The sequence below is a fragment of the Microtus pennsylvanicus genome, chromosome 10 (assembly GCF_037038515.1).
Source record: "Microtus pennsylvanicus isolate mMicPen1 chromosome 10, mMicPen1.hap1, whole genome shotgun sequence".
Taxonomy (NCBI): Eukaryota; Metazoa; Chordata; class Mammalia; order Rodentia; family Cricetidae; genus Microtus; species Microtus pennsylvanicus.
In genome coordinates this window covers 62,675,136-62,701,566 of record NC_134588.1, presented here as the reverse complement: position 1 = coordinate 62,701,566, position 26,431 = coordinate 62,675,136, and the positions used below count along the sequence as shown (strand labels likewise).

General features: G+C 45.0%; 1 protein-coding gene across 2 annotated transcripts in view; it reads left to right on the top strand.

Annotated features, from left to right (window-relative positions):
- Acox2 (acyl-CoA oxidase 2) overlaps positions 1–24,817 on the top strand; it is a 29,438-nt gene extending 4,621 nt beyond the window's left edge. Inside the window, exons 6-15 of one of the 2 annotated variants that reach the window (XM_075988556.1) lie at positions 816–935; positions 1,490–1,605; positions 2,142–2,314; positions 4,186–4,348; positions 6,067–6,257; positions 7,929–8,108; positions 11,183–11,288; positions 14,153–14,370; positions 21,402–21,534; positions 24,497–24,817. In XM_075988556.1, the coding sequence (XP_075844671.1) occupies positions 816–935; positions 1,490–1,605; positions 2,142–2,314; positions 4,186–4,348; positions 6,067–6,257; positions 7,929–8,108; positions 11,183–11,288; positions 14,153–14,370; positions 21,402–21,534; positions 24,497–24,559 (1,463 nt within the window). In that variant the 3' untranslated portion in view covers positions 24,560–24,817. The remainder of the gene's footprint in view (positions 1–815; positions 936–1,489; positions 1,606–2,141; positions 2,315–4,185; positions 4,349–6,066; positions 6,258–7,928; positions 8,109–11,182; positions 11,289–14,152; positions 14,371–21,401; positions 21,535–24,496) is intronic. The other variant, XM_075988557.1, reaches the window with a different exon arrangement.
- The last annotated feature ends 1,614 nt before the right edge of the window (positions 24,818–26,431 follow it).

Below are 26,431 nucleotides of genomic sequence, written 5' to 3'. Positions count from 1 at the left end.
AGCCCCCCAAGTTAACAATAAGCTTGTCACCTACAAAATCACATGCCCTAGTACTAGTTAGTGGCTAAACATCCTCCCTGCCCCTGGCACTCCATACTCGGGCAAGCTCCAATCACTTGGATATCAGGTAGCAGCCACACAAACGTCTGTGAACTCAAAGACAGGGTTCTGCCAAAGGCCCCTTTGAGAAATAGTTTCTAATGACTTCACTGTAGCCCCTGGAGACCCAGTGAGAGAATGCCTGGTATGGGCATTGAATAAACAAATTATTTGAATTCAACTAAAGCAGGGCAGGGAGCAGAATGGCGAAAGCAAGGCAAGAAAGAGGAGGGAACCAGGGAAACAAAGATGACTGGGTGATCAAAATCAAATTTGCAGGTGAAAGAAATCCTTCTTAGATCAGGCTGATGCGGTTTGAATTCCAGCTCTCCTCCTCCAGGCCAGTGACAGTTTCCCTATCTGGAAAATAAGACCTGCCCTCCAAGAACTAGGAGACCTCAGCCAAGAGCTGGGCCCTAGCCGGGTTTTGATAGGGGATGGCTGTACTCAGAATGGGGCTGACTGACAGCAAGCAGACTGATTCATTAGCTGTTGTGGTAGGAAGGGTACAAAAATTCTTTTAAAAGTTTGTTCATTTCGAACTCCCTTGACAAGTCACTGTTTTACTCTAGCTGAGTTTTTTGGTGGCAATTCTTTCTGTCATCAGTGACTTTCTAAGAACTCAAAGGTGTCTATCAGCAACCCCAAGCCCAGGAAGCAGAGGCAAGACAAGGTACATAAGCTTCCTGTGATGGGCCTCTCATCTTTCTGCTCAGTGGGACGGTCAGTCACCCATGCGATAGTCTTTGCCCAGTTGATCTGCTCAGGAGCCCAGCATGGTATGCATGCCTTCATTGTGCCCATCCGGAGCCTACAGGATCACACCCCACTGCCAGGTAAGCGCTACTGCTTCCTCAAGAACCCCTCTTACGATGCTCCTAACAACCTTCCCTGTCCCTGAATCCCCCAAGAGAGATGCACAGAAGCTGGGACATATCTCCCTTGGCTAGAAGGAATCCAATTGACAGAGCTAATATAGTATGAGCTGGCTGTTTGACTAGTACAAGATTTAGCATCTGCCTGACTTTGGCTTCCTTACCTGAAGCCTGAATACCATGGTGTGTGCCTGTGTGCCTGTGTGCCTGTGTGCCTGTGTGTCTGTGTGTATGCCTTTGTGTCTCTGAGTGTGTGACTATATGTGTCTCTATGCATGCCTGTATGTGCACCTTAGTGTGTGTCTGTGTATACTCTGTGTGCATGTGTGTGCTTCTGTGTGTATGTACCTGTGAGTCTCTCTCTCTCTCTCTCTCTCTCTCTCTCTCTCTCTCTCTCTCTCTCTCTGTGTGTGTGTGTGTGTGTGTGTGTGTGTGTGTGTGAATGCCTGTGTCTGTGTGTCTGGCATACTGCATACACTCAACTGACAGGCCTTCTCATCTCTACCCTCTTCTAGGAATCACAGTTGGGGACATAGGGCCCAAGATGGGCATGGAACACATAGACAATGGCTTCCTGAGACTGAACCACGTGAGGGTTCCCAGAGAGAACATGCTGAGTCGCTTTGCAGAGGTTAGATCCTGGGAAGGTTATGGCCCCAGACCACCTAGGCGCTTACCCTTTGCCTAGCTGCCACAGGCTCTGGTTTGCCTCAGCAAAGCTGCGTTTGGACCCCAAGCCCTTTCCCCCAGAAAGAGGCTTAGGGGTCGTAGAGATAAGGATAAGACCCAGCTTAGGAGCACAACAGTGTTGGGGAAATCTTGTCACTTTAAGCCTCAGACTCCCGATACTTAAATATGGTTTTAAATACTTCCCACGTGGTTTTCAGAGCAGATCCCCAGAAGGGGAGGAGCTGAGGGTGAACATGCTATTTCCCTACAATCCATCGCAGAACAGGTATGGCCCAGGTGTTGGCAGAAGTCCCCAGTTAGCCAGCCTGTACCTTTTGAGGTATAAAAGGTGGGGGTTTCTGGGGGTGTTGGCAATCATGCTGCACAAGGGGTCTGCTTTCGGTGAGCAGAAGAGGGATGCCTGCAGGGATGGAGGCTCATGGAAATGCAGCCTGGTAGCCTCGGCTCCAACCCAGCACCTGTCTCTGTTACACACAGGTCTTGCCAGATGGTTCCTACCGGAGGTTCGGGACACCACAGAGCAATTATCTAGCCATGTTGGTGACACGGGTGTGGCTGCTGTTAAAAGGAATCCTACCCTGCCTCCAGAAGTCGTGTGTTATTGCTGTGCGCTACTCGGTCATACGCCGCCAGTCCCCTCTTCGGCCTAGGCAAGGAGCACCCGAAGGCTGATGCTGACAGAGATGGCTGACATTCAGTCCCCCGGTGTCTACACGGACACCACCTCTGCCAGCGCCCTGGTGCTGGAGCAGATCACACACATGTGCACACACACACATGCATGCAGTCCAGGGGGAGTCTTTAGTTCTCTCTACTCCATCACTAGACTGGCTGGTCTAACCTGTTAGTCTCTTATCAGTGTGTGGCCCCATCAGGCTCTGGGTGACCATGTCTTCTACCCTGTGCCACCTGCTGTGACTCAGGCCTTTTGCTGAGTTCCAGTTTGTCCTGCATGGCTGTGACTTAGCTAGTGAGTGGGTGTCTGCCAATTGTCGAGGCTGGTTGGTTGTTGTCAAGTTGTGTCTGGTAAAAGCCAATTGCCCTAGTCTGCACGTGACTAAACTTGTGTTGCCTGGCTCAAACTCGGTGCCTAGTTGTGAGAAGGCTAAGTCTAGACCCCTTCTTTTCATTGTCTGTTGCATCTGGTTCCCATCCTCTCCATTCTATGACACAGAACGGCAAGGGCTGCTATATGACATCTGAGAGAATACGTGTGTATTTCCAGAAAGAATTTAAATCCAGGGAGACAAGTCTTTTGGGATAAGTCCCAAATGGACACACACTCTCAAGATGCAGCCAACTGCACTAAGAACAAGAAGCAGCGGCAGGGCACGTCATAGCCTAATGGGGCTAAGGGGAGTTTCCATTCCGGCCCTTCTGACTGGCCCTGGGCTTGAGGAGGCCCTCCCAGGTTCATGTCGGACCTGTGCATAGTGAAGTCACCAGGTCTGAGTATACTTGACGTGAAGGGCCCCAACCTGCCATAAACACGCTGAGGACTATATGCCAGGCAGACCTGAGCATCACACACTTCTTTCTCCTTTAGCTTCCATGTCTGCAAAATAGAGGTAACAGGGGCAGAGTTTCAGGGTGGCAGTAAGGGTGGAATGTGAGAAGGGTAGCAAACTTGAATCTCAGAGGCCCTTTAAAACTCGCAACAGCCTCAGAATGAGGCCTGGGCTTTTGAATTCCAGGCGGGGCACATCTTCCCTGGAGGACTGAATACTGGAGGCAAGAGTTGATAGTGCCTCTGTCCGGGCAGCAGAAGGGTCCCGAGGCTGGCTACGAGTGCACGCTGTGTGAGGAGGAGATCCCAGGTTCCCACCAACTTCAGCCGACTTTCCATGCACACACCCTCTCCCAATCCCAAGACTCGGGTCTCCACATGCTGGAGGTAGCCCCAGGTGCTGAAGACGCAGCAACGGACAGGGAAGACACAGTTCCTTTCTTACATATCTGTGGGCCCAAGTTCATACCCTAAGAGTTCTTTTTTTTTTTTTTTTTTTTTTTTTGGTTTTTCGAGACAGGGTTTCTCTGTGGTTTTGGAGCCTGTCCTGGAACTAGCTCTTGTAGACCAGGCTGGCCTCGAACTCACAGAGATCCGCCTGCCTCTGCCTCCCGAGTGCTGGGATTAAAGGCGTGCGCCACCACCGCCCAGCACCCTAAGAGTTCTTAAGCTCAATGCATTTCTCGTCACGCAGCAAGCACCTGGTCATGGGCAGTGAAAGGTTCCCAACTCTAGTCATCAGTGGGGCAGGGCCACACCCCTTCACCTGGCCTTTGCGTCCAGACAACTTGGAGTTCAGAACCTCTCGGATTTTCAGATAAGATATTGGATGTATACGCTGAGGGTATTTTTAGAGGAAATTGAGTGAATGTTGGTGATGGGTGGGGCTTAAAACATAGTAACCTCATGTTGGCCTTTCAATGGTCCAATGTTCCTTTCAGCTTTGACAGTATTAGGAATATGGAAAGCTGGCTTGGAGTGAAATTCTAAACCTTTTGCTTCTTTTCCCCTCAGTGAGCCAGAGGCAAAAATCCTGGACTACCAGACACAGCAGCAGAAACTCTTTCCCCCGCTTGCCATGAGTTATGCCTTTTATTTCATGGCCACCAGCCTCTTAGAATTCTTCCACGGTGCCTACAGTGCCATTCTGAAAAGAGACTTCAGCCTCCTGCCTGAGGTATTCTGTGTGCTGAGAGCTGCTCCTGGCGGGTGGCTAATGTTGTTCCAGTTGTTGGGAAGTGGCTACAGCCCGGCTCCTATAGGCCCTCTGTCTCCCGATGCCCCAGGACATCAGGATGAAATATACCATGAGGTGTAGCTCCACAGACACCCGGCCCCTAAAGCGCTCCAAGAAGGTTAGCAGAATTGTGAGTGTAGGGGGCACCGAGCCACAATCCCCAGTGAGAGAAACCAAAACAACCCCAGACAAAGCCAACTGAATTCATTTGATGGCACAGTTTGACCTGGACTAACCTGATTTATCCTACCGGCCACAAAATAACAGAACCATCCATGTGTTCAATCAGGAAAGATAACACACGTCAGAGGCTCTGCTTTGCCTTTCAAAAGCCCAAAATCATATCAGGTCCAGAGAGGGCACCATGGTCCAAGCTATGTGTTGATTCAATACTCCCAGAATCTAGGATGAGGCTGTGACTCACACGCCTTCCATCTGTGTAGGTGCTGGGCTCTTAAAGCATTGTTTCATTAACCCTCTCCATAGTATACACCATTTACATTCTTATTTGGCAAGGAAACTGTGATGGAAAGGGAAAAGGAGGCCTTCCTCCCATAGATGTGAAGGTCCGAAAGACGGATGGGGGCTTTCAAGAACCAAAACCTTAAACTAAGCCACTGCCTGACAACTTCTGCTCAGTTGTTCTGTCAAACGTCTATGAAGTCAGCGGCTTGTGCACAACAGAAACTGATTTCTCACTCTTCTGGTGATATCCAGCCTCTGTCGTGGTGTTACTGTTTGGTAAGGGCCTTCTTGCTGTGTGGTAGCATGGTATACGAAAAGAGACAGAGCAGGAAGGCACTGAGAAAGGGGACTCGGGTTTATAGCAAAGCAGCTTCCACAATAAGGAACTCAGTCCTACAAGGGCACGAACTCATCCGTAACACAGGAACCCTCATGGCCCAGTCACCTCTTAAAACAGCTAAGGTGGCAACTGTAGGACCAGCAACATGGCTCATGGATAAAGGCGCTTGCTGCCAAGCCTGATGACCTGATGTCAATCCCTAGAACTCCCATGCTAGAAAGGGCAAGTTGGCTGCTGCTAGCTGTCCTCTGACATCCATAATGCGCTGTGCCCCCCCCCAACATACACACAGATGGGGAGGGGGATGAAAGCTTTCAGAGGGAGCAATTGTTCAATTGTACTTCAACAGAAGTTTTGGAGAAGACATCCCAGCCATTGCAGCCACTAACATGCCTCATGAAGATTTCACCTTATGACCCCATCCATGCCAAAGGTCTGCCTCCTGACACCATTGCTCTGGGATTCAGATTTCAACATAGGAGTTTGGATAGACAGTTGAAACATGGCACCCTCCTACAACCTGGGAAGATATATGCCTTCTTTGGCCACCTTTCCAAACTTCTGCCTGCTGGCTAGCTCCCATGGCTCTTGTAGGATGGTGGACCCAATCCAGGAAGGCCCCTCTTCTGGAGATCCTGGAGACATTGGCTAGGACAGGTTTTCCTTCATTCTTACAGTCACACAGTCACTCTATGTGACTTTGCATAAGCCATAACCTCTGATTATTTGCTTTGTCCGATACCCTGAGATGCAGTGGGCTAAGCACAGCATCAGCCGTGGCCAGCATGCAGCAGGTACCAGGTGACAAGTCTGGACAGTCCTATAGGACCCTTACACTGCTTTGTTCTTGCAGCTCCATGCGCTGAGCACTGGCATGAAGGCCATCGTTTCAGACCTCAGTACCCAGGGGACAGAGATATGTCGCAGGGCCTGCGGTGGTCACGGCTACTCGAAGCTGAGCGGTCTGCCAACACTGGTCACTGAAGTGACAGCTTCTTGCACCTATGAGGGCGAGAACACAGTGCTCTACCTGCAAGTGGCCAGGTAAAGTCCAGAGTTGTCCAGACCTCTGCCCCTACCCTGGGGGTACCCTAAGCTTCTGCTTTAACAGAGGCTTCTATTTGATGCCATGGAAGAAGTAAGCTTTGGAAAAGTACCATTTGAGGGCTGCCCAAATCTCAGTGTGTGTCTAATCTGCCCACTTTCCCCAAATTCCCCGCTATCCCCAGCAAGGCCATCCCTCTGTCTTACCCAGAAAATAGCATCAGGTTACTGCCTGGGATCTTGCTTCTCTCCTGTCCCCACTTCTCCATAGGCACAGGGGGCTCTCTTCAAAGCCTAGAGAAAAATTACATCTTTGTCCTGTTTAAAATGGTTTATTAGCTTCTCTCTACTTGAAGGAAAATGCTACAGTATATACTATGTTCTTTCAGCCCTTATAACCCAGATGCTGCCTGACCAACCTGCTCTCAGGTCCTCCTGCCTCCGTTGATCATACTCTTCATTCCTTGGCCCCCTGCCACTCAAAACCACATGTTTCCTTTGGAAGCTATCACAATCCATAATTGTCCACAAATTTTTGCTTAGCTTTCTTTTTTTCTCTCAGTTTTTCAAGACCGGGTTAGACAGGCTTTCTCTATGTAGCTTTGGAGCCTGGCCTGGAACTCCCTCTGTAGACCAGGCTGGCCTCAAACTCACAGAGATCCACCTGCCTCTGCCTCCAGAGTGCTGGGATTAAAGGTGTGCGCCACCACCGCCTGGCTTTTTGGCTCTGCTTCCTAGTTAAACCAGGATTTCCCTGAGGGCAGACACTTTTCCACCTTGCTCATTGAGGAAACACAGAACAGGCTGTACCCTGAGGGACAGTTAGGCCTCACCAGCCTCCTCCAAATAGGCTGCTTCTTGCCAGTTGCCTCTGATGACTGACATTTTCATATTCATTTATTCTCTGGCAACTGAACAGAGTAGATGCTTCAGCATCCAAGAAAAAAGGACCTCCCTGGCAAATATGACACACAGCGTTTACCAGGGTTGCTTTTTAAAGTTATAAAAATGATACAATAGCATGCATTAGGTAACCTGCACCCGGCATTTGGCAACCAATTTGCAAGTATTTCATTCAGTTCTACCCACCCACCCTGCTAGACAGGAAACATCATTCCCATTGTCATGAAGAAACGGAAGCCTAGGGAAGCGCATACAATTGTAGAGCATCCCACAGTGGTGTCAGAAGAGCTAATGGGAGCCCAGGATTGTCCGCGCACAGAATTTGTAACCCCTGGATTGTCGCACATAGAAGCAACCTGGAGTCACTTTCCTTTTTCCTTATGTCAGTACTCTTTCATGTATCTGACTGTTTTGGATGGCAACAGACACTATACTTACATCCTAAGTCCCCACTCAATCCTAATAGTACAGCGTCTGTTGGCACAAACCTCAAAAGGACTTGTGTTTAGGATCTAAGGGAGTCTAGCCCAGCTTTGCATGCTCCCGTCACCTGCTAAAGAAACTAGTATTTTGGGTACATCACACCGAGGATCCTACAGAAGACGTGCGGGGTGGGTGAAGAGTGACTGTCGGGCAGAGGCCTGGAGCCCCTGGTTCTCCCCCACTGGAGCACAACGTGAATGTGTGTGACCCTGGTAGTGAGGGAGCTGGGCTGAGGGTCCCACAGAGTCACACACTGCCTCATCTGTGTCTACCTTCACCTCCCAGGTTTCTGATGAAGAACTACCTGCAGGCTCAGGTGTCCGCAGGCTCCACACCACAGAAGCCTCTCCCTCCATCTGTTATGTATCTTGCCATACCAGGGCCAGCCAGGTGTGCAGCCCAGACAGCAGCTGACTTCCTTTGCTCCGATCTCTATACCACAGCCTGGGCACATGTATCTACCAGGTAAGCCAGTAGGAGAAGTCAGCATCCCACCCATGGTGGGCTCCTTCCCACGCAAGGACAGCTGGACGGTCCCTAGCAGACAGTGCTTTACCAACCACTGCCCTCCCCTGCCTCTCCAGACCTCCAGCTCCTATGATTGTGGGTGTAGAAGAAGGAACACCTTACCCTTCAGCCATTAACCACCACCATTTCTTTATCCCAGTCACAGTGGTAGAAATGTATCCCCTCTCTGGCTAGTGAGAGGAAGCCTTTAAACCTTTAGGTGCCTATGGTGAGTTCCAATCTAACAAATGCACTCATACATAAATCACTGTCCATGAACGGATGTACAAATCAGTGCCATCAAGCAAAGTAGTGTTTTAAGTCTGAACTATCCCACAATCTACTAGTAATTTTCAGAGTCAAGTTGCTATCTGCACCCCTGTAAAACAGGCAGGCACAAGTTGTAAGTACTAGTAATGCCCACGCTGTGTGGGACAGAGACAGGCTGATCCCTGGGGCTTGCTGGCTGCCAGCCTGGATCCAAGTACACTGAGAGACCCTATCTCAGGGGAATAGGGCACAGATTGATAGAGGAAGATTTCTGACATCCTCTGGACTCTATGCAAGCACATGTACCTGCTAACATTGCATACACACACGTACATATATGACACACACATATATATATATCATACACATTAAATAAACAAAGAAAGCATAAAGGCAATTTTCAGAAGTGTAGTTATACCTTAGAATAGAACTGGTTTGTAGTCAGGGTCTAGTCAAGTCCAAGGCACATGATCAAAACTAAGGACTCAGAGCTAGAGAGATGGCACAACCATTAAGAGAGAGCTTACTGTTCTTGCAGAGGACTCAGGTTTGGTTACCAGGGAAACTGACATATTCTTCTAGCTTCCATGGGTACCTGCACATGCATGGTACACATAAACACACACAAGTACAAAATACATGAAAATACATGTTTTTTTTTAGAAAGAATATATATTATACTTTGGTTGTGAGCCTAGCCTTTCATGGCTAAGCCATCTCTCCAGCCCAAGAACATATATTATTTGTTGTTCCTTTCTTAAGTAAGGGTCTCACTATGTAGTCATGGCTGGCCTGGAACTCACTGGGTAGACTGGGCTGTCCTCAAACTCATAGAGATCTACGTTCCTCTGCCTCTTGCCTCCTCAGTGCTAGAATTAAACATGTGCATTGCCATGCCTAGCTTAAAACATTAATATTTTATTATTGATTTTAATTTTATGTGTTTGACTGCTTATCTGTATATCTGTGCACCATAGACAAGAGGTGCCCATGGATGCCAGAAGTGGGCATTGAATCTCCTGGAACTAGAGTTACAGACAGTTGTTAGCTACCGTGCAGATGATGGGACTTGAACCTGGGTCCTCAAAAAGAGCAGCCAGTGCTCTTAATTGTTGAGCCATCTCTCCAACCCATAACATGAATTCTGTGAAAAAATAGCTAGGCAGTGGTGGTGCACGCCTTTAATTCCAGCACTCAAGAAGCACTCAAGAGGCAGAGGCAGGCAGGTCTCTGTGAGTTCCAGGCCAGCCTGGTCTATAAAGCAAGTTCTGGGACAGTCAGAGCTGTTAAATAGAGAAACCTTGTCTTGGAAAACTAAAAAACAAACAAATCACCCAAGAATGTGCACATTCTGCTGGGCAGTGGTGGTGCATGCCTTTAATCCCAGCACTCGGGAGGCAGAGACAGGCGGATCTCTGTGAGTTTGAGGCCAGCCTGATCTACAGAGGGAGTTCCAGAACAGTCTCCAAAGCTACAGAGAAACCCCGTCTCAAACTTCCTTCCCCTCCAAAAAGAATATGCCCGTTCTGTCATTTAACAAATATCACCAAATACTATGTGTCAGAAATGACTAAGTATTCCAGAGACTGGAAAAAGAAACACACCCTAACCAACCAAATACAAACACCATCACTGAAGAGATTTAACTAGCTAGAAGGGAACTTTCTGAACTCTGTCCCAAAATGGAAAGCCAGAACCTGGAGAAAACATTTCCAGCATTTACCAAGAAAGCTTACATTCCAACTTGTGTCCCGAGGAGGGTAGCAGCTTCCTTAGGATCAAAGGCAACTTGAGACATTTGCTTATTCATTCCACAGTACTTTTAAATGCCTGTAATATGCCAGGTAGTATGTTTAGAAACGGGGATCTATCTGTAAGCTAGCCTGATAAACATACAGGACACACAGGGCTGGGAAGGTTGAGGAAGGGAAAACAGGCTGCTGGGGAATTAAAAGGCCATTCTGCATCTCCTACCTTGGAACTCAATGTACCATCTGCTTATCAAGTCCATGACAAAGCAAACTCGGTGTTACTTAATAAACAGTTTGTTTTATGCCAAAATTCCAAGGGCCAGATAAACACTGTAGAAAACAGACTAAAGGTTATTATAACGGCAAACGGCTAAGTTAATGCTCAGAGGTCAGAAGGTGGGTCTCTGTTTTTTTTTGTTTGTTTGTTTTTGTTTTTTTTTGTTTTATTCCCTGTGGTTTTGGAGCCTGTTCTGGAACTAGCTCTTGTAGACCAGGCTGGTCTCGAACTCACTGAGATCCGCCTGCCTCTGCCTCCCGAGTGCCACCACCGCCCAGCTCTGTTTTTGTATCTAGGTACGTCAGGTAGGAATTTGCAGCATGATTAGCCTTAGAAGAATAAACATTCTCCTTGCTCTGGCCATAAGAAGTCAATCAACAGTGGCCTGAAGTAGATCCAAAGGCTTAAGAACTCCCAGAGGCTAAAGCAGGAGGATGTAAAGTTCTGGGTTACTCTAGGCTATACAGCAATACTGTCTCAATGGAGAAAAAAAAAACTTAGCCCTATTCCTTATTAGCTGTGTGATCCTGGGCAAGTTAATGAACCTTTCTGGGACTCAGTTTTTCCCACTGTAAATTGGGAATGCCCGCCCTTAAAGAGATGCTTCTGAGTCTATAGCTTTATGGCATATAAGACATCAGTTGGATCATTTCCATTTTTGAGAGACCCCAGCAGCCCATCAGTTCTCTTTCCTGCTCATTCAGGATACTGAGCCTCTTTTCTTTGGTTCCCAGGCTCATAAAGGATGCAGCACACCACACACAGACCCTCATGAGATCTGGGGTTGACCAGCATGACGCCTGGAACCAGACTGCTACCATACACGTCCAGGCTGCTAAGGTGAGATGTCTGTCAGCTGTGAGGGGCTTGTTCTGTTTCCCAGGTAGGCCACCGTGCTATGAAAACTCAAGTTCACATCCTTACCCACGCCTGCTCCTCAGAGACTGCCATCATCTTGCATCCAAGGCTGTAGTCCAGAGAATTTTAATTAAAGGACTTAACTCCAAAGCATCTTGCTGGCAGCCTGTAGGAAAATCTAATGAGGCATTGCTACTGGATTTGATTCAGGTCATTCAAATAGCTCCTCCCAGAGAGAAAAGCAGCTCAAGTCTTCCCTTAGCCCCACGGGCAATCCTAGGATGTCTGATCCAATTTACATTCTCTTTTGTGTTTGTGCGTATTTCACCACCAGTCGATAAATATTTGACTCTTCACCAGCACTGGATACTAAACAGCAGAGACGTCACCGACAAACAGCTATAATCGGGGAAGCACGAGGATGGGATGGGAAATGGCTGCTGGTTACACTCCCTGCAGAGCCCAAACGGTTCTCCAGAAGAAAGGGGTACATGGGCTAAGATTTCAAGCAGCAGTTGGCGGTCTGAGGGTTGTGGCAGCTTGGGAGAGGTTTCCCAGCAAAGAGCGCAGGTATCGTCAAAGCAGGTAGGAAAGGCTAGTTGGCTGGGAAGCCAAAGCAAGAGAACTGAACTAAGGTGAGGCAGAGAGAGCAGGGAGAGCAGGAGGAGGGGGTGAGGCTGAGGCCTTGGGCCTTCTGGAGCTTGGTAGGGTGGCTGGTTCTTCCTTCCCTTGCAGGGGGAGAGTGCCACGCTTGGAAGGAGTAATCAGAGTTTCTAGAAGAATCATGCATGCAGCAGGGGAAAGGAAGGGCCGGAAAGCCAATCAGAAGAAAGCAGAGACAGTCTGGTCCGTCCTGAGGATGGCTCTACCATGAGCGTGGTGGAGACAGAATAAAACCGGAGAGATGCAGAGATACAGGACATAAGTTACAGGACTCAAGGTCACGGGGTGGGGAGCAGTAAGAATGCCTCCTAAGCCGAGGCAACTGAGACGTCTCGCTTACCAACAACTGGAAGACGGGAAGAGTTCATTCCCATTGTCAAAGTCCAGGCCTGAAAAGGGCTCTCTCAGGAGTCCCGAAAAGTACCTGCAGAGAGGCACGCCCAGGTCAGGCTGACAGGCAGACTGAGCACGAGCGCCACCTGGCGACCCAGCATTCAATCACACGCAACCGGGGCTGGCATGGACCCTGCAGATCTCCGCTTCTGGGCATCGGAGTTCCACTTAGTCTTCAACCCGCTGTGCTGAGACCCCTACCAACCACAGGGTTAGCCAGATCACAGGAAAGGAGACACACTTGCCCAGTGTCCATTTGTCTGTCTTTAAACCTTAGTGCCCTGACTTTAAACACACCAGCCAGGACTCCATCAGTTAGCATAAGGGAGGCTAACCGAATCCTTTGGAAGGTGAAGGAGTGAAATAATGGAGCCAAGACACCTTCATTTCCCATGCGCCACGGAGGCACAGATATGCCCATCCTCAGGAAGTTTCCAGGAAGAGACCTGCCGCTGGCCTCTCACTCCCTGGTAGAACTCCCTGGAAGAAAGCACTAGGAGAACTTTGCCATCCTCCCCCCGGGTACCCCAGGCTAGCCTTCAATCCTCCTATGGTCTTTCTACTGTCTTTTGTTGTTGGTTTCTGTAGTAAACAACAATTCTTTTTTTTAATATCAAAAGGGAATACAATCACTTCAATGCATTTTTCAAGATTAAGCCATGAATAAACCCATTTTGGGTACTCTTTGTTGTAGAGTTAGTGATTCTGACATAATCACACACTTGACATCAGTGATGGAACTCTTACAGGTATCAGGAGCGTAGCTGGTTTGATCTTGACACTGGGGACATTTCCTAGCATTGCTGCACTTTATATTTATTTGAATTTTCTCAGACTTAATACCATTACAGTTTGTAATATAATTAAGCACCTTCCTGACACACTTTCTTACATTTCCAAGAGCTTTGAGAAGAGGAATCTAACTAAATATCCAAATTTATTCCTTCTCAGCTTCCTGCTTTTCATTTATTTCTTTATTCTGTTTTCCACATCATATATCTTGATCCCATTCATTCCCCATGTTTGCATCCCCCCTCAACCCCTGCATACCGTACCCCAATAAAATGAAATTCAAGAGAAAAAAAGGAAGAAAATAAAATGAGAAAAATAAAAATACGGAAGAAATTAAAAATCTCGTCACCGAAGCTGCAGTGCAGTTGTGATCCAACAAGTCATGACGTATACCCCTTTGTTCATACATCTCTGCTTGCAAGTGTTCATTGCAAAGAGTCATTGGTATGGTTTGAGGCCCCTGGGTTCACTACGTGTTTGATGCCGGGCCCCCACCAGGATGCTTCCTGGACACCCGTTAGTGCTCCGTGTTGTGGAGAGCCTGCAGCTTTGGGTCTGCGGATCAGATCTTTCATATGTTCCAGCAGATCATAGATGGGGTGGATGTTGGGGCGGGCCAACTCATAACCCTGGGTCTGGGCCTGGGCAGCTGGAAGGTTGGTTCCCCATAAGGGAGCGAGGGACAGCTCTCCTGGCCTTATGACCACGGGGCCAGCTCTCCCACCTGCCCCAGGCGTTTCTTTCTATTTTCTAATGCTCTTAAAGATATCTCATGGAAATGAGGAATCCAAAGGCCCAGTTTCACAGTCCACCTCGTCCCCAGTACACATATACAGATATGCATATTCACACCACCAAAAAGCTTCCATCAGACAAGAAATAACCACCAGTCCTCAAGAAGGCACACTTACTCCAAACATCTTGAATCCAAGCCTCCAGAATGACCTGTGGAGCTGGGAATGAGAGTTGGTGGCCTATGCATCTTTGTGTCTTCATAGGCCCACTGCTACTACATCACTGTGAGGAATTTTAAGGAAGCCGTGGAGAAACTAGGCAACGAACCAGAGATTCAGCGGGTGCTCCAACGCCTCTGTGACCTCTATGCGCTACATGGTATTCTGACTAACTCAGGTGACTTTCTTCATGATGGCTTCCTGTCTGGAGCCCAGGTGGACATGGCTAGAACAGCCTTTCTCGACCTGCTTCCCTTGATCCGGTGAGTGACTGGGACTTGAAATCATGTTAGACCCTGGTGTTCAGGTTGCTTCCCATTCTAAGCTTGTAAACTTGGGGTCTAGATAGGCTAGCACCCAGCACAATTATACCAACAGAAAGCACTGGGCTTAATGAAAGAATCAATAGGGGAATTAGAAAATTAGAATCAAAGTGCTAAAGAATAAATTAGCTACCTCAGTTGAACTCTCCAACACTGGCAAGGATCAGTGTCTAAGAAATGTGACTAAAATCAAGGTTCCTATATATGGGCATGTTAATAATAACAATTTTAATCATAAGCAGTGTTTAATGAGGATGTGTGTGCTAGGAGCTTTTATATGCATCATCTCATTTAATTCATTCAGCCTTTGAATTGGATTTAATCTTCCTGTGCTACTGAGCAAGCTTAGGTGTATGAGAGTGAGCTCTTGTACCTTTGCGTGATTAGGCAGAGGAGGAGCTGGGGACATTCAGAGCTTCTGGCCACTGAGCATGCTCTCTTCACCTGTGTGGTAAGGTGCCTGGGGAGTTTATTATCATGTGTGTGGTATGCATATCCAGGTCTTTGTTGACTTTGCCTTGAGCAAATTCTCACCAAGTTTCAAAAATGTATTTTATTACTCCTTTACATCACTTAAAGATGCTTTTTTAGACTCAACAATTTATGTACTGTTTTATAAAGCAATACATGATACTTTTTAAATGTAGAGCTGATCCTGACATCTAGAGTCATGAATACTAGTGACATTCATCCTGCTATTTTATATATAAAGTAAATATTGCTTTAAGAACACATCAAAACTAGTCTGTCCTGACCAGATAACTAGAAGAAGCAGGTATTAAAACACTATGAATTATTTATTAGTGTCAAATATATATATATATATATGTATATTTTTAAGGTAACTTGAGAACACAATATTTTTTAAACCTTTCTGGGCAAGCCGGGCGGTGGTGGCGCACGCCTTTAATCCCAGCACTCGGGAGGCAGAGGCAGGCGGATCTCTGTGAGTTCGAGTCCAGCCTGGTCTACAAGAGCTAGTTCCAGGACAGGCTCCAAAAACCACAGAGAAACCCTGTCTCGAAAAACCAAAAAAAAAAAAAAAAAAAAAAAACCTTTCTGGGCAAAAAATATGATGCCTTTATGTGTGGAGGGAAGTGACTTTTCTCCTGGGACCTTCAGTAGTTCTCATTATTAGTAAAAAGATTTTAAGTTGGTGCAGGGTTTCATAAGAGGCTAAAAAAAATTCAATCAAATGCTTTTTTTTGTTTCTAATATGCAGTATTAACATGCCCCTGTGGCTATATATCAGCACGTGACAGATAGCTAGTCGCTAGTAAATGTTTGTTCAATTAAACCATCAAATATGGGGCCAGAGAGATGGCCTGTGGATCAAAGTGTCCCCCACCAAACCTGACAATCTGAGTTTGATCCCAATCAGCAGAAGGCTAGTACCAGCTTCTATAAAGACATCCTCTGACCTCCAAACACAAACCATAGCATCCCCACCAAAGTAAACGAGTAATAATACCAACAAAAATGGTCAGGATGATCCAGTATGGGACCTCTAAGAGTATAATTAGTGCTACAGAGGGCAAGTTGCCTGACTTTCTGAAATGATTAGCATTTTTAAAACACATGAAAAAAGCAAAACAAAACACTTGGGCCTGGCTGGTGATAATCAGACATAAAAGAGAACCATAACAATCATAACACCTCATAAGCATGGTATGTGCGTGCGTGCGTGCATGCACGCATACGTGCCTTGGCTCCACAGACATAAACTCCCAACACACACCTCGAAACCACAAACTGATTTATTTACATTGGGTCCTAAGTTTCCTTTCCTTCTGCAGTAATTATTTATGAAACAGACCCACGCTCTCATCAGTTCAGAGTCACGGTTCTCTGCCTAGATTAGCCACTATCGCCCTCAGCTTTCGGGGATGACAAATCAGGACAGGACAATTCTGAGAGGCACCAAAACTAGCTCTCAGTGTGCGGCCAATGAACTGCCTGGCTCAGTCGGAGTACCTTAAGTGGTGCTAAAAACCTCCACTAGGGACTTCTGAGTAAAAGTGGCAGATTCAACACACACATTCATTTCTGAAGCCCCACTAAAACACCAGGATTAACATCAAATATATACCTGATTTGAGACTACATCTCATGTAGCACTGGCTTTGAACTTGCTATACAGCCAAGGATAGCCTTGAACCTCTGGTGGTCCTGCCCCTATATTCCCAGTGCTGGGATTACCAGCATTAGCCAACACACCCAGCTTTTATGGAGTGCTCCAGTTTGAATCCAGGATTTTGCTTCACACATGCTGGGCAAGCACTCTACCAACTGAGCTAAGGGCTACACCCTTAGCCCTGAAAACACTCAAAAACTTAAAGGTATCCACCCACAAAGAGGAAGACAGAAGAAACAGGAAAGTCGGAGGACATGTGGACACGGACTGGCAGACAGGTTCAGCAGAGAACTTGGAAGTGTGTTTCTGGCAGTGGGATAAAGGTGAAATGACAGAACGCACTGGATTCCCAGTTTCCTCCTTCCTCTTGACTCAGTTCTGCGAAAAGGGTAAACAGCAAGGCAGTGTTGACTGGAGAGCACTGTGCACAGCCGAGGATGAGACCATCCTACAAAATCACTTTACACGCCCTTCCCAGCACGTTTCCCTTTGGCTCCTTGAAGGCTGGCAGCCTGTATGTATGAAGATGACAAGACAGTTCCTCCAGCAGCCAAAGAGAAGGAGCTAAGATGCAAACTACTTATAATCCATCCAGCTCACCCCACAGTGACCCCACTAAAAAGTAATCCCAGGCTTCTCCTGAAAAAGAATAGTGGCTAGTTAACACCCCCACTATCAGCTAAGATCGGACATCGAGGATCACCATGCAAGGAGACCCAAATACACAAGAACAAGACAAGTTAAAGGATACAAATAAACCTGCAGGGGAAAAAATCAAACTTAAAAACGGAAAAGAAACATTTTTTTTTAAAAATCACCAATATCTTCAAAGAGCTAAGAAGGTCAAGATACTGCGATCAGCAGTCAGAGGGCAGAAGAAAAAGGTTCTGAAATTTTAAAATGATAATAGAAATGAAACATCAGTGGATGGATTGGAAGATAGAGTTGTGGCGACCTTAGAGAATGTCAGAGACAAAAATAAAATAAAATGATTTTTAAAAAGAGGACCAAGCAATAAAAAATTTTAAAATATATTTTAAAGAAAACCCATATTCTCACTGGCCTGGAACTCACAAGCAAGCTAGATAGATTGGCCATTGAGCCCAGCAGTGATCTGCCTGTCCCCACCTGCCCAGTCTAGGATTACAAACATCCATGCTAAATGGTGCTGCATATCTTTAAATCCAGGACTCAGAAGCAGGTGGATCTCTGTGATTTCTAGGCCAATTTAATCTATAGAAAGAGTTCCAGGACAGCAGAGCTGTTACACAGTGAAACCCTATCTCAGAAACAAAATAAAATTAAAACAAAACAAAACTCAACATAACACTCAGTACTACACACACACACACACACACACACACAAATAAATTCTAGGAATCAAACTTAGGTCCTCAAGCAGTTTATCAACCGAGCCACCGCCATATATATATATATATATATATATATATATATATATGAATAAGATAAAGCAGGGGCTGGGAGTACAGCTCTGAGGTAGAACACTTGCTAAGTGTGCAGGATGCCATTGGTTTAACCTGCGTCCCCAAAATGAATCATTATAAATAAATTAATAAATAGTAGCAAGGAGATAGATCTAGAAGCTAATGCAATAATCCAGGTGAGAGATGACCACAGATTGGACCAGAGTGCAGCACTAACTGCTGTGGTGGGAAAGAGGCAAATGTGGACATGCTTTGAAAACAGAACAGTGTTTGCTGACAATTAGATATGGTACAAGACAGAAAGAAAAAGTCAGGCCATTTATCATAAAGGGGAAATCTATAGGAGGGCCAGGTTTGTATAAGACAGACAAGATCAGGAGTTTGTTTTAGGAATTCAGTGCAGTTAAAAAGCCTGTTAACAATCTAATACAGAAGCCAGCAAGCAGGTGACATAAAGGAGGGATAAATTTGGAATTTAGTGGCATGTGGCTGGTATTTAAAGCCATGAGAAAGATGATGTCATCTAGGAGTGAGTGAATGAGAAGGGTTAGGACCCTCCAAAAACAGTAAGGAGACATAGACAAGAGTTATTTCAGGGAAGTGCTTGAGGTAAGAGCAAAACTAATCCAGTCCTCCAGAAAGAGCAGAAGAACTGGAGATAAACAAACAAAATACTCCCAAATTCAGTCAAAAAAGAAGCCAAGATCTAGGGTAGGTGAGGGAAATGAGGGGAGCCAAATGCCTGTTTGCTTTTAAATATTTTTAAGTTTTACAAACATGCCTCCATATATGTAAGTGTGCAATGCCTGGGGAGTTAGAGACAGCTGTGAGCCACCCAATGTTGTCAGCTAAACCACGATCCTCTAAGAGCAGCAAGTGTTATTAACGCTGAGCCATCTATCCAGCAACCCCTACCAGCTTGTCTTAAGAGAGATGATAGCAACACCGATGGAATGACCCCAAAGGGTTTCTGACACCGGACAGGAAAGAAAATGTATCCTTCTCCTGTAGGTAAGGGATAGAAGAATCTAGCGGACCAAGGACTGGGTAGACAAGAAGCAGGAGATGGAGCTGATGGGTGTAATGGAGGGCTGTGCACAATGCTCAGAGGTGACAGACAGCCTATGGGAAACCCGTATGACTTGCACCTGATCAGTGAACTAAAATGCAAAGTCACTCTGGGGAGGAAGGGGAGGTGGGTGCTGTAGACTTGAAGATGGAAGAGACTGAAAAATCACTCGGTGAGCGAGTCGGTGAAGCAAAGCAATGGAGCACAATTGCTAGGCCGTGTGGCTCAGCTGCCTGAACTCTTAGGACAGCAGCATAGGCTGGTTTTTTCCAGCCACACATAGTCACACAGGTGGTGGCAGAAGATCCTTGCAAACAAGGAGTGAGCTGGGCTCTACATCAGCATGGCAAAAGAAGAAAAACTGCTGAATGTATTTTCAGGGGGGAGAATAAAATGGCCCATGGAATTTCAGCTGACTACAGAGAAAACTGAGACCATCAGGGTCATTAACAGACATGAAACAAGAAGTACAGCTCATTAGCTCTTGTCAAAACAGGTTTGCTGGGCAGTGGTGGTGCACGCCTTTAATCCCAGCACTCTGGAGGCAGAAGCAGGTGGATCTCTGTGAATTCGAGGCCAGCGTGATCTACGAGTGAGTCCCAGGACAGGCTCCAAAGCTACAAAGAGAAAACCTGTCTTGAAAAACAAACAAACCAAACAAACAAACAAAAAAAACCCAGAAGGCTCATTGTTGTCAAAACAGGATTAAAGGCCAACAAGATGGGCAAAGGTACTTGAAGCCAATACTGACAACGGGAGTTCAGTCCCTAGGATGATGATGGGAGCTTGATCCAGAGACCCACAAGTGGAAGGACTGACTCTGGCATCTTGTCCTCTGACCTCCATAAGGACTGCACAGTTCTAGACCAGCCGGAACTACACAGTGACACAACCAAGGCCAAGCTGATCTACATAGACCTTCAGATCAAACAGACTTGACACAAGACCTTACCTCAAAACAAAACAAAAATTTAAAATACAAAATATAATTAGGTTTATTATCCTAGCCACCTCAAATGTTTTGATGTCACACAGTCATCATAATGTCAACACTGAACATTAACTAATCTTGTCAAAATTACAACCTGGCTAGAAAGCCAAGGGGAAGAAACCTGGGGATGAGGAGACAGCGCGAAGAGAAAACTATTCAGTCCAGCCAAGTGTGTGGAATATTCCTGTAATCCCAGCATCAGGAGTCTGGGGGTGGGGCACTGAGGGGAGTTGTTGCATGCCAGCCTGGGATGCAAAGAGTTCCAGGCCAACCTGGACTGCATGGTAAGATTTGTCCCTTTTACCTGCCCAAAAGGAAATTCTCATTTTTATTACAGTGAGTAATATCTAAAACCAAAGCACCAAGAAGTTATTGGTATTAACTAAATAAATAAACAAAAAAATAGGAGAATATCAGCTAAAAGACCATGTCTCTAAGGAGAAGACAGGAATGGAGAAACAAGGTGCATTCTATTGTAATGAAACACTGAGCAAAACCAGCTTGGTGAGGAAAGGGTTTATTTGGTTCTCAGGTCATAGTCAACCATTGAAGGAGGCCAAGGCAGAAGGCAGCGTCTGGAGGCAGGAACTGAAGCAGAGACCATGGAGGAATGCTCTTTACTGGCTTGCTCCAGTTGCTTTTTTATACAACCCGAGACCACCTGCCCAGAGATGGCACCGCCCACAGTGGGCTGTGCTCCCCACATCAATCATTAATCAGGAAAATGCTCCAACATGTCTACCCGTCAATCTGATGGAGACAGTTCCTCAATTGGCGCTCCCTCTTCCCAGGTGGCTAGAGTTTGTGTCAGCTGACAAAAATCAACTAGTACACTGGGAGAAATAGCTTTTTTTTTTCATTTATTTTTTTTAATCCAGTGTTGGGAATTGGATACTGGACTTTACACCCAGTAGACAAGGCCTAATTTTTTAAATAACAAGTCTTAAAGAACTTAATGATTCTTTATCCTGTGCATACATCACTTATAAAAAAACAAAACCCAGAGGGCTGAAGAGGAGGCTCAGCAGTTAAGAGCACTGACTGCGCTTCCAGAGAAGACAGATTCAAACCCAGTACCCACATGGCAGCTCAGATATCTTTGACTCTTTTTTCAGGGGATCCGACACCCTCACACAGACATACAGGTGGGCAAAACACAACATAAAATATAAGTAAAGTTTAAAAAAAAGAATGGTTTAAAAAAATAAAACCCAAATAATAAAGGTGAATTGTTCAAACAGCAGATAATGATGCAACCTATAGTTACTTCCTGTGGATCAATTCGATTCTTAAGACTAAGGTGAAATGCTCACGATTTTTCTCCTCTCTCAGGAAGGATGCAGTCTTGTTAACTGATGCTTTTGACTTCACGGATAGTTGTTTAAATTCGGCACTGGGCTGTTATGATGGACATGTCTACGAACGTCTGTTTGAGTGGGCTCAGAAGTTACCAGCCAATAATCAGGTAGTTGAGTGGAATTCATTATAAATTATGTAAAAGGGCAGAGAACAAGCAGTAAATACATCTCCATGTTTTCCCATTTTAATCAGTTCTGCTTACGTTGAAAATTACTTGGCATAGAGCATCTGTTTAAAACACTTCTAGAGAGCACATAAAAGAAACCAGGGGTGCAGTTTGGCAGGAACTGAAATCAGCAAAATACACAGTTCAGAATGTGGAAAGGGCATTAAGAGAAAGGCTTGACATACCCGAAGGCACACACATACAGTAGCAAGCAAATCTAAGATAAATCATAGCAGTGGTAAACCATCTTACTTTTGGCTTTTTAGCTCCATCCTATGTAGACCCAGAGGTGGTTTGAGGTACTGTCTTAGGTGGGCAGGAAGGCACATATATTATAAGGGGGATGATAGCAAGACTGTCCTCAGAGGGAAGACGAGAATTCCAGTTATCCCAGCCTCACTGGGCAAAGTTAAGAATTCAAAGTACTGTACTTTGAATTTAAAGAGCCTGTAGTAAAGAGCAGATTTGACAAGGACAACCCCAACAAAGGACGCATCTATCTATAGGCACACACAAGGCATATCACAGTGTTGGGTATATTAGACTTTATAAACATGTTTTTCAGATGGTGAAACTTTCTCTTTAGTCCACGTTCAGGAAGGCATCTTATAATGCAGTGACCGACACTTGGGCTTGCTCACACTTTACAGGTGTTATTAGACTTGCTCTTGGCAGTATGTATCCTGTCACACATCAGAGCTGAGCTTCCCACGATCATCTAAAGTCATAACCTCCAGAATGGCTGCCAGACAGGTCAGCCCACTTCAGTCAAGAGCCATCCACAAGATGACCTGGTTTTAGCTCAAGGAAATATAAACAATTTTCCTAGTCACTGCTCCTATGGTTAACCTGCTTCTAATATGTTACTTATCTAATGATCATTTCTCTGTCCTTGCTCATGTTTAAATCCTGGCATAAAAGCAAAGCAGTCCTTCCCAATCCAGCCTGCTTCCATGGTCTCGAGAGAGACCTGAGTCCTTTGGTGCTCCATAGAGCTGCCGCACCTCTCCCTGTGCACCTGTCGGCAAATGCCAAGACACAGAAAATATTCCACTCCCCTAGATTCCTCAGGGTCACTGAAGACTGTAGTGGGCCATCTTGTCTTTCTTCATTCTTAAACACTTTAATCTGGAAACCATAGCAGGTTTGTAGAAACGAGACGTGACTGACCCCTCATCTCACTGATTCTGTAAAATGCTGACATACTTCAAACTGTTCTTCTGTCTCTACTTCCTTCTACTTGACCAAGGATAGAGCTTCTTATGACCTACATAACGAAACGAAAGCAGTCACGACAGATACTCATCAACCGGCCTTATGTGACCTTGTTAAGTCACAGGTGTGGTCTTTTCACACAGGGAAGTTTAGGAAAGGGGGTCAAAACGATAGTTGGTGGACCGGTAACATACAGCCACGTGATCTTATACTTTCAGCTCCTTTGAAAAGCTTCAACATTTTTTAAAGTCTCTCTTTTTTTGATCTGTAATAGTTCTGAAGTGCAGCAGACATTTTAATAGAAAAAGGCACATTGTGGGTATTTTAAATAAGTTAAAACAGCAGCTATACTGAAACATGCCCTGCGGACACAAAAGTACAAATGAGAATATATGTACAGTGTTCTCATGCCAGAAGTAAAGTGTTATGTGCTAGGCTGCACCTCTTAGCTCCACAGGAGTCTCTCCTGTCTGCAGCAGGTTGTGCTGAGATTTCTCCTATCAGGATGACACGCTACCCTGGTGTACTCTGTGATGTCTGCTTTGGGCTGATGTAGAAAACTGCCACAGAAGATCCCCCCAGCCCCATGAAATCACATCCAAGCCATTCCCAATGGAAGCAAGAAGGAATCATCACGGGTTAATTTAGACCAGGAACCCCCCTTTTTAGTGCTTGTCTCAGGGTCTTCAACTCCGACCTCCCAAATGCCAGGATTACATGTGTACATCATCGCACCCCGTTCTATTCTCTCAATAACTATATTGTAAAGATATGCCCAAGGAATAGTTCATTCATTCAAAGAACAATTACTGTGCAATGGCGGTGTGCTGGGATTGGAGAAACAGTGAAGAACAGGGTGTAAACCTGTTAGGACCTTATAGGCTTTTTTTGCTTAAGATTTATTTATTATGTATACAGTATTCTGCATGTAGGACTGCATGACAAAAGAAGGCACCAGATCTCATTATAGATAGTTATGAGCTCCCATGTGGTTGCTGGAAATTAAACTTAGCATCTCTGGAAGAACAGCCAGTGCTCTTGACCTCTAAGCCATCTCTCCGGTCCCTAGAACTTTATAGTTTTACTGTAAAAGAAATTAAAATAGTATGGAAGACTAGAGTTTAGCTATGAAGAAAAGAACTCAGACATGGCACTAGAGAATGATAGAAAAGCTGATTTGGACACAGAATATTGCCTACCTGATTCTACTTTCTGGTTGCTTGCTTTGTGGTTTGTGTTCAAAATTTCAAAGAGTCTCAAAAAGTGAAGGATTTCATTTGTATTAAATTCTGAAAAAAATAAATAAGCTGTACACTTTTCTCTTAATCAGCCACCTGCATGCAGTTTAAAATCTGCCTAAGACAGGAGGCTTGTTGGAAAAGTGTTTACCATATGTTCACACAAAATGAACTTTAAAAGTAATTTTAAAAATTAAGAATCTTAGGTAACTGAAAGGTGGTGGTGGCACATGCCTGTAATCCCACCACTTGGGAGGCAGAAACAAGCAGATTTCTGTAAATTCAAGGCCATCTTGGTTTACAAATTACAAAGAGTTCCAGGACAGCCAAAGCTGTTCTACAGGGAAACCCTGTCTCGAAAAACAAAACAGGATCTTAGGTAATGCTACTCTTTTAAAGTGAAGAATAATTCTAGAAGTATTCTAATAATGTGATTCCTATAAACACAGAAAAACCCTGCCTATGAGAAATATATTCGACCACTGCTACAAAGCTGGAGACCCAAGCTGTGAAAAGCCAACAGTACTCAGGATCAAGAAGCATCATGGTGGCACAGCATATACAGACCAAGAATTAAAGTCAAAGCAAAGGGTGGAGTGACTAGTTCTTCAAATTGCTTAGTAAGTTGGTACGTGAATGAAATGCTCATCACTTTATTCTGCTTTTGAGTATGTTTGGAGTTTCCCTTTGTCCGTTTACAGCATATATTTGGTTAAATGCTGGAACTTTGCTTTAAGTGTAGCAAAAGCCAATAAACACATTAGCTGCTACTTGTGTGGTGTATTTATCTAGGGTATACCAGGATCGACCAGTCTGTGGGATGTCAGCAGGCATTCTACCACGGAACTACCTCGTGGTCCACAACTTACATTTGTAAATGCTAAACTTTAGCATTTACCCTCAGGTTTACAAAGACACACATGCAGCCCTTCAAAGGTACCTGGATGTGCTATAAGCTAAATAAAATATAAAGGCTCAGAATGTAACATATCATTTTTTAAAAGTAAAAATGATTTAAAATTTTATAAAGAGACAGAATTGTCTCAGTATATCCAAATATAACCACACTACATTTTTCTTTTTTTTTGAATGATTTATTTATTATGTATACAAATTCTGTCCATATGTATGCTTGCAGGCCAGAAGAGAGCACCAGATCTCATTATAGATGGTTGTGAGCCGCCATGTGGTTGCTGGGAATTGAACCCATAACCTCTGGAAGAGCAGCCAGTGCTCTTAACCTCTGAGCCATCTCTCTGGCCCCCCAAATGATGTTTTTCATTTCATTTCAACTCCACAAAAACATAAAACAGTTACAGCATGGACTGCAGCTAGGTGACAAGCACTTACCTAACATGAATAATACCCAGGTCAATCCCCAGGAGTGAGGGAAAAAAACAAACAAGCCTTAAAAATCCTGCTGGCTGCTTTTACTTAAATAAGCAATCATTTACCTACTAATAATTAGTAAACCAGAGAAAATTTGCCAAAAGCAATCTTCCCTTTAGGGAGAATGGGGACAAGGAAGAAAATTCAGAAGTTTTCCTTTTTCCTAAACTTAAAACTAGTATTACTCCAACTTCCACAACTTTTATGTATATATATATATATATGTATATGTATATGTATATATATATAAAATTATATATATAATTTTATATATTATATATATATTTTTTTAAGTGTAAGTGTATGTGTGTGTGTGTGTGTGTGTAAGCCAGTGGTGTCAGATCTGCCTAGAGCTGGTGTTACAGGCAGTTGTGAGCTGGTGATATAGGTGTTGGGCACCAAATTCCTATACAAGAGCAACAAGTGCTCTTAATTAAGAGTTCTGAACCCAAATCATCTTACTTCATGTTGGCTTCAGCTAGCTCCAAAGCACAGGACTGATCTGGGTCTTTATTAGGAAACTACAGATCAATTTAGAACAGAAGCCAATGTTTCTAACAGTAGCCTCTTCTCACCTGTCCATCAATACAATGAAACTACAGCAACCTGTCAATAATATTGAAGAATCCTTGTTTGAAGATGAGATAATTATGGGTTTCGTGTGTGGTGTGTGTGTGTGTGTGTGTGTGTGTGTGTGTGTAATTTGTCAAATCTTAAATTTTCAAAGAGATATATAAGTAAATATTTTAATCTTCCTTTCAAAGGGAGAATCTTGGAATAGTCTCAGAGAAGAGGAAAAGAGTGTTTCGTCTGCCATAGGGCCAACACCACAGAAGTCCACTGTTCCCTTAAAGCAGGGATGTTTTTATCCGATGTTCACAAACTAGAAAGTCTCACTGTAATTAACACACTCCTTCCTATGAGAAACTTTCAAGCAACAGAATCCTATCAACTCTGAAATAAGCAAATGTCCATACATTTTCTCTTATTTCCGG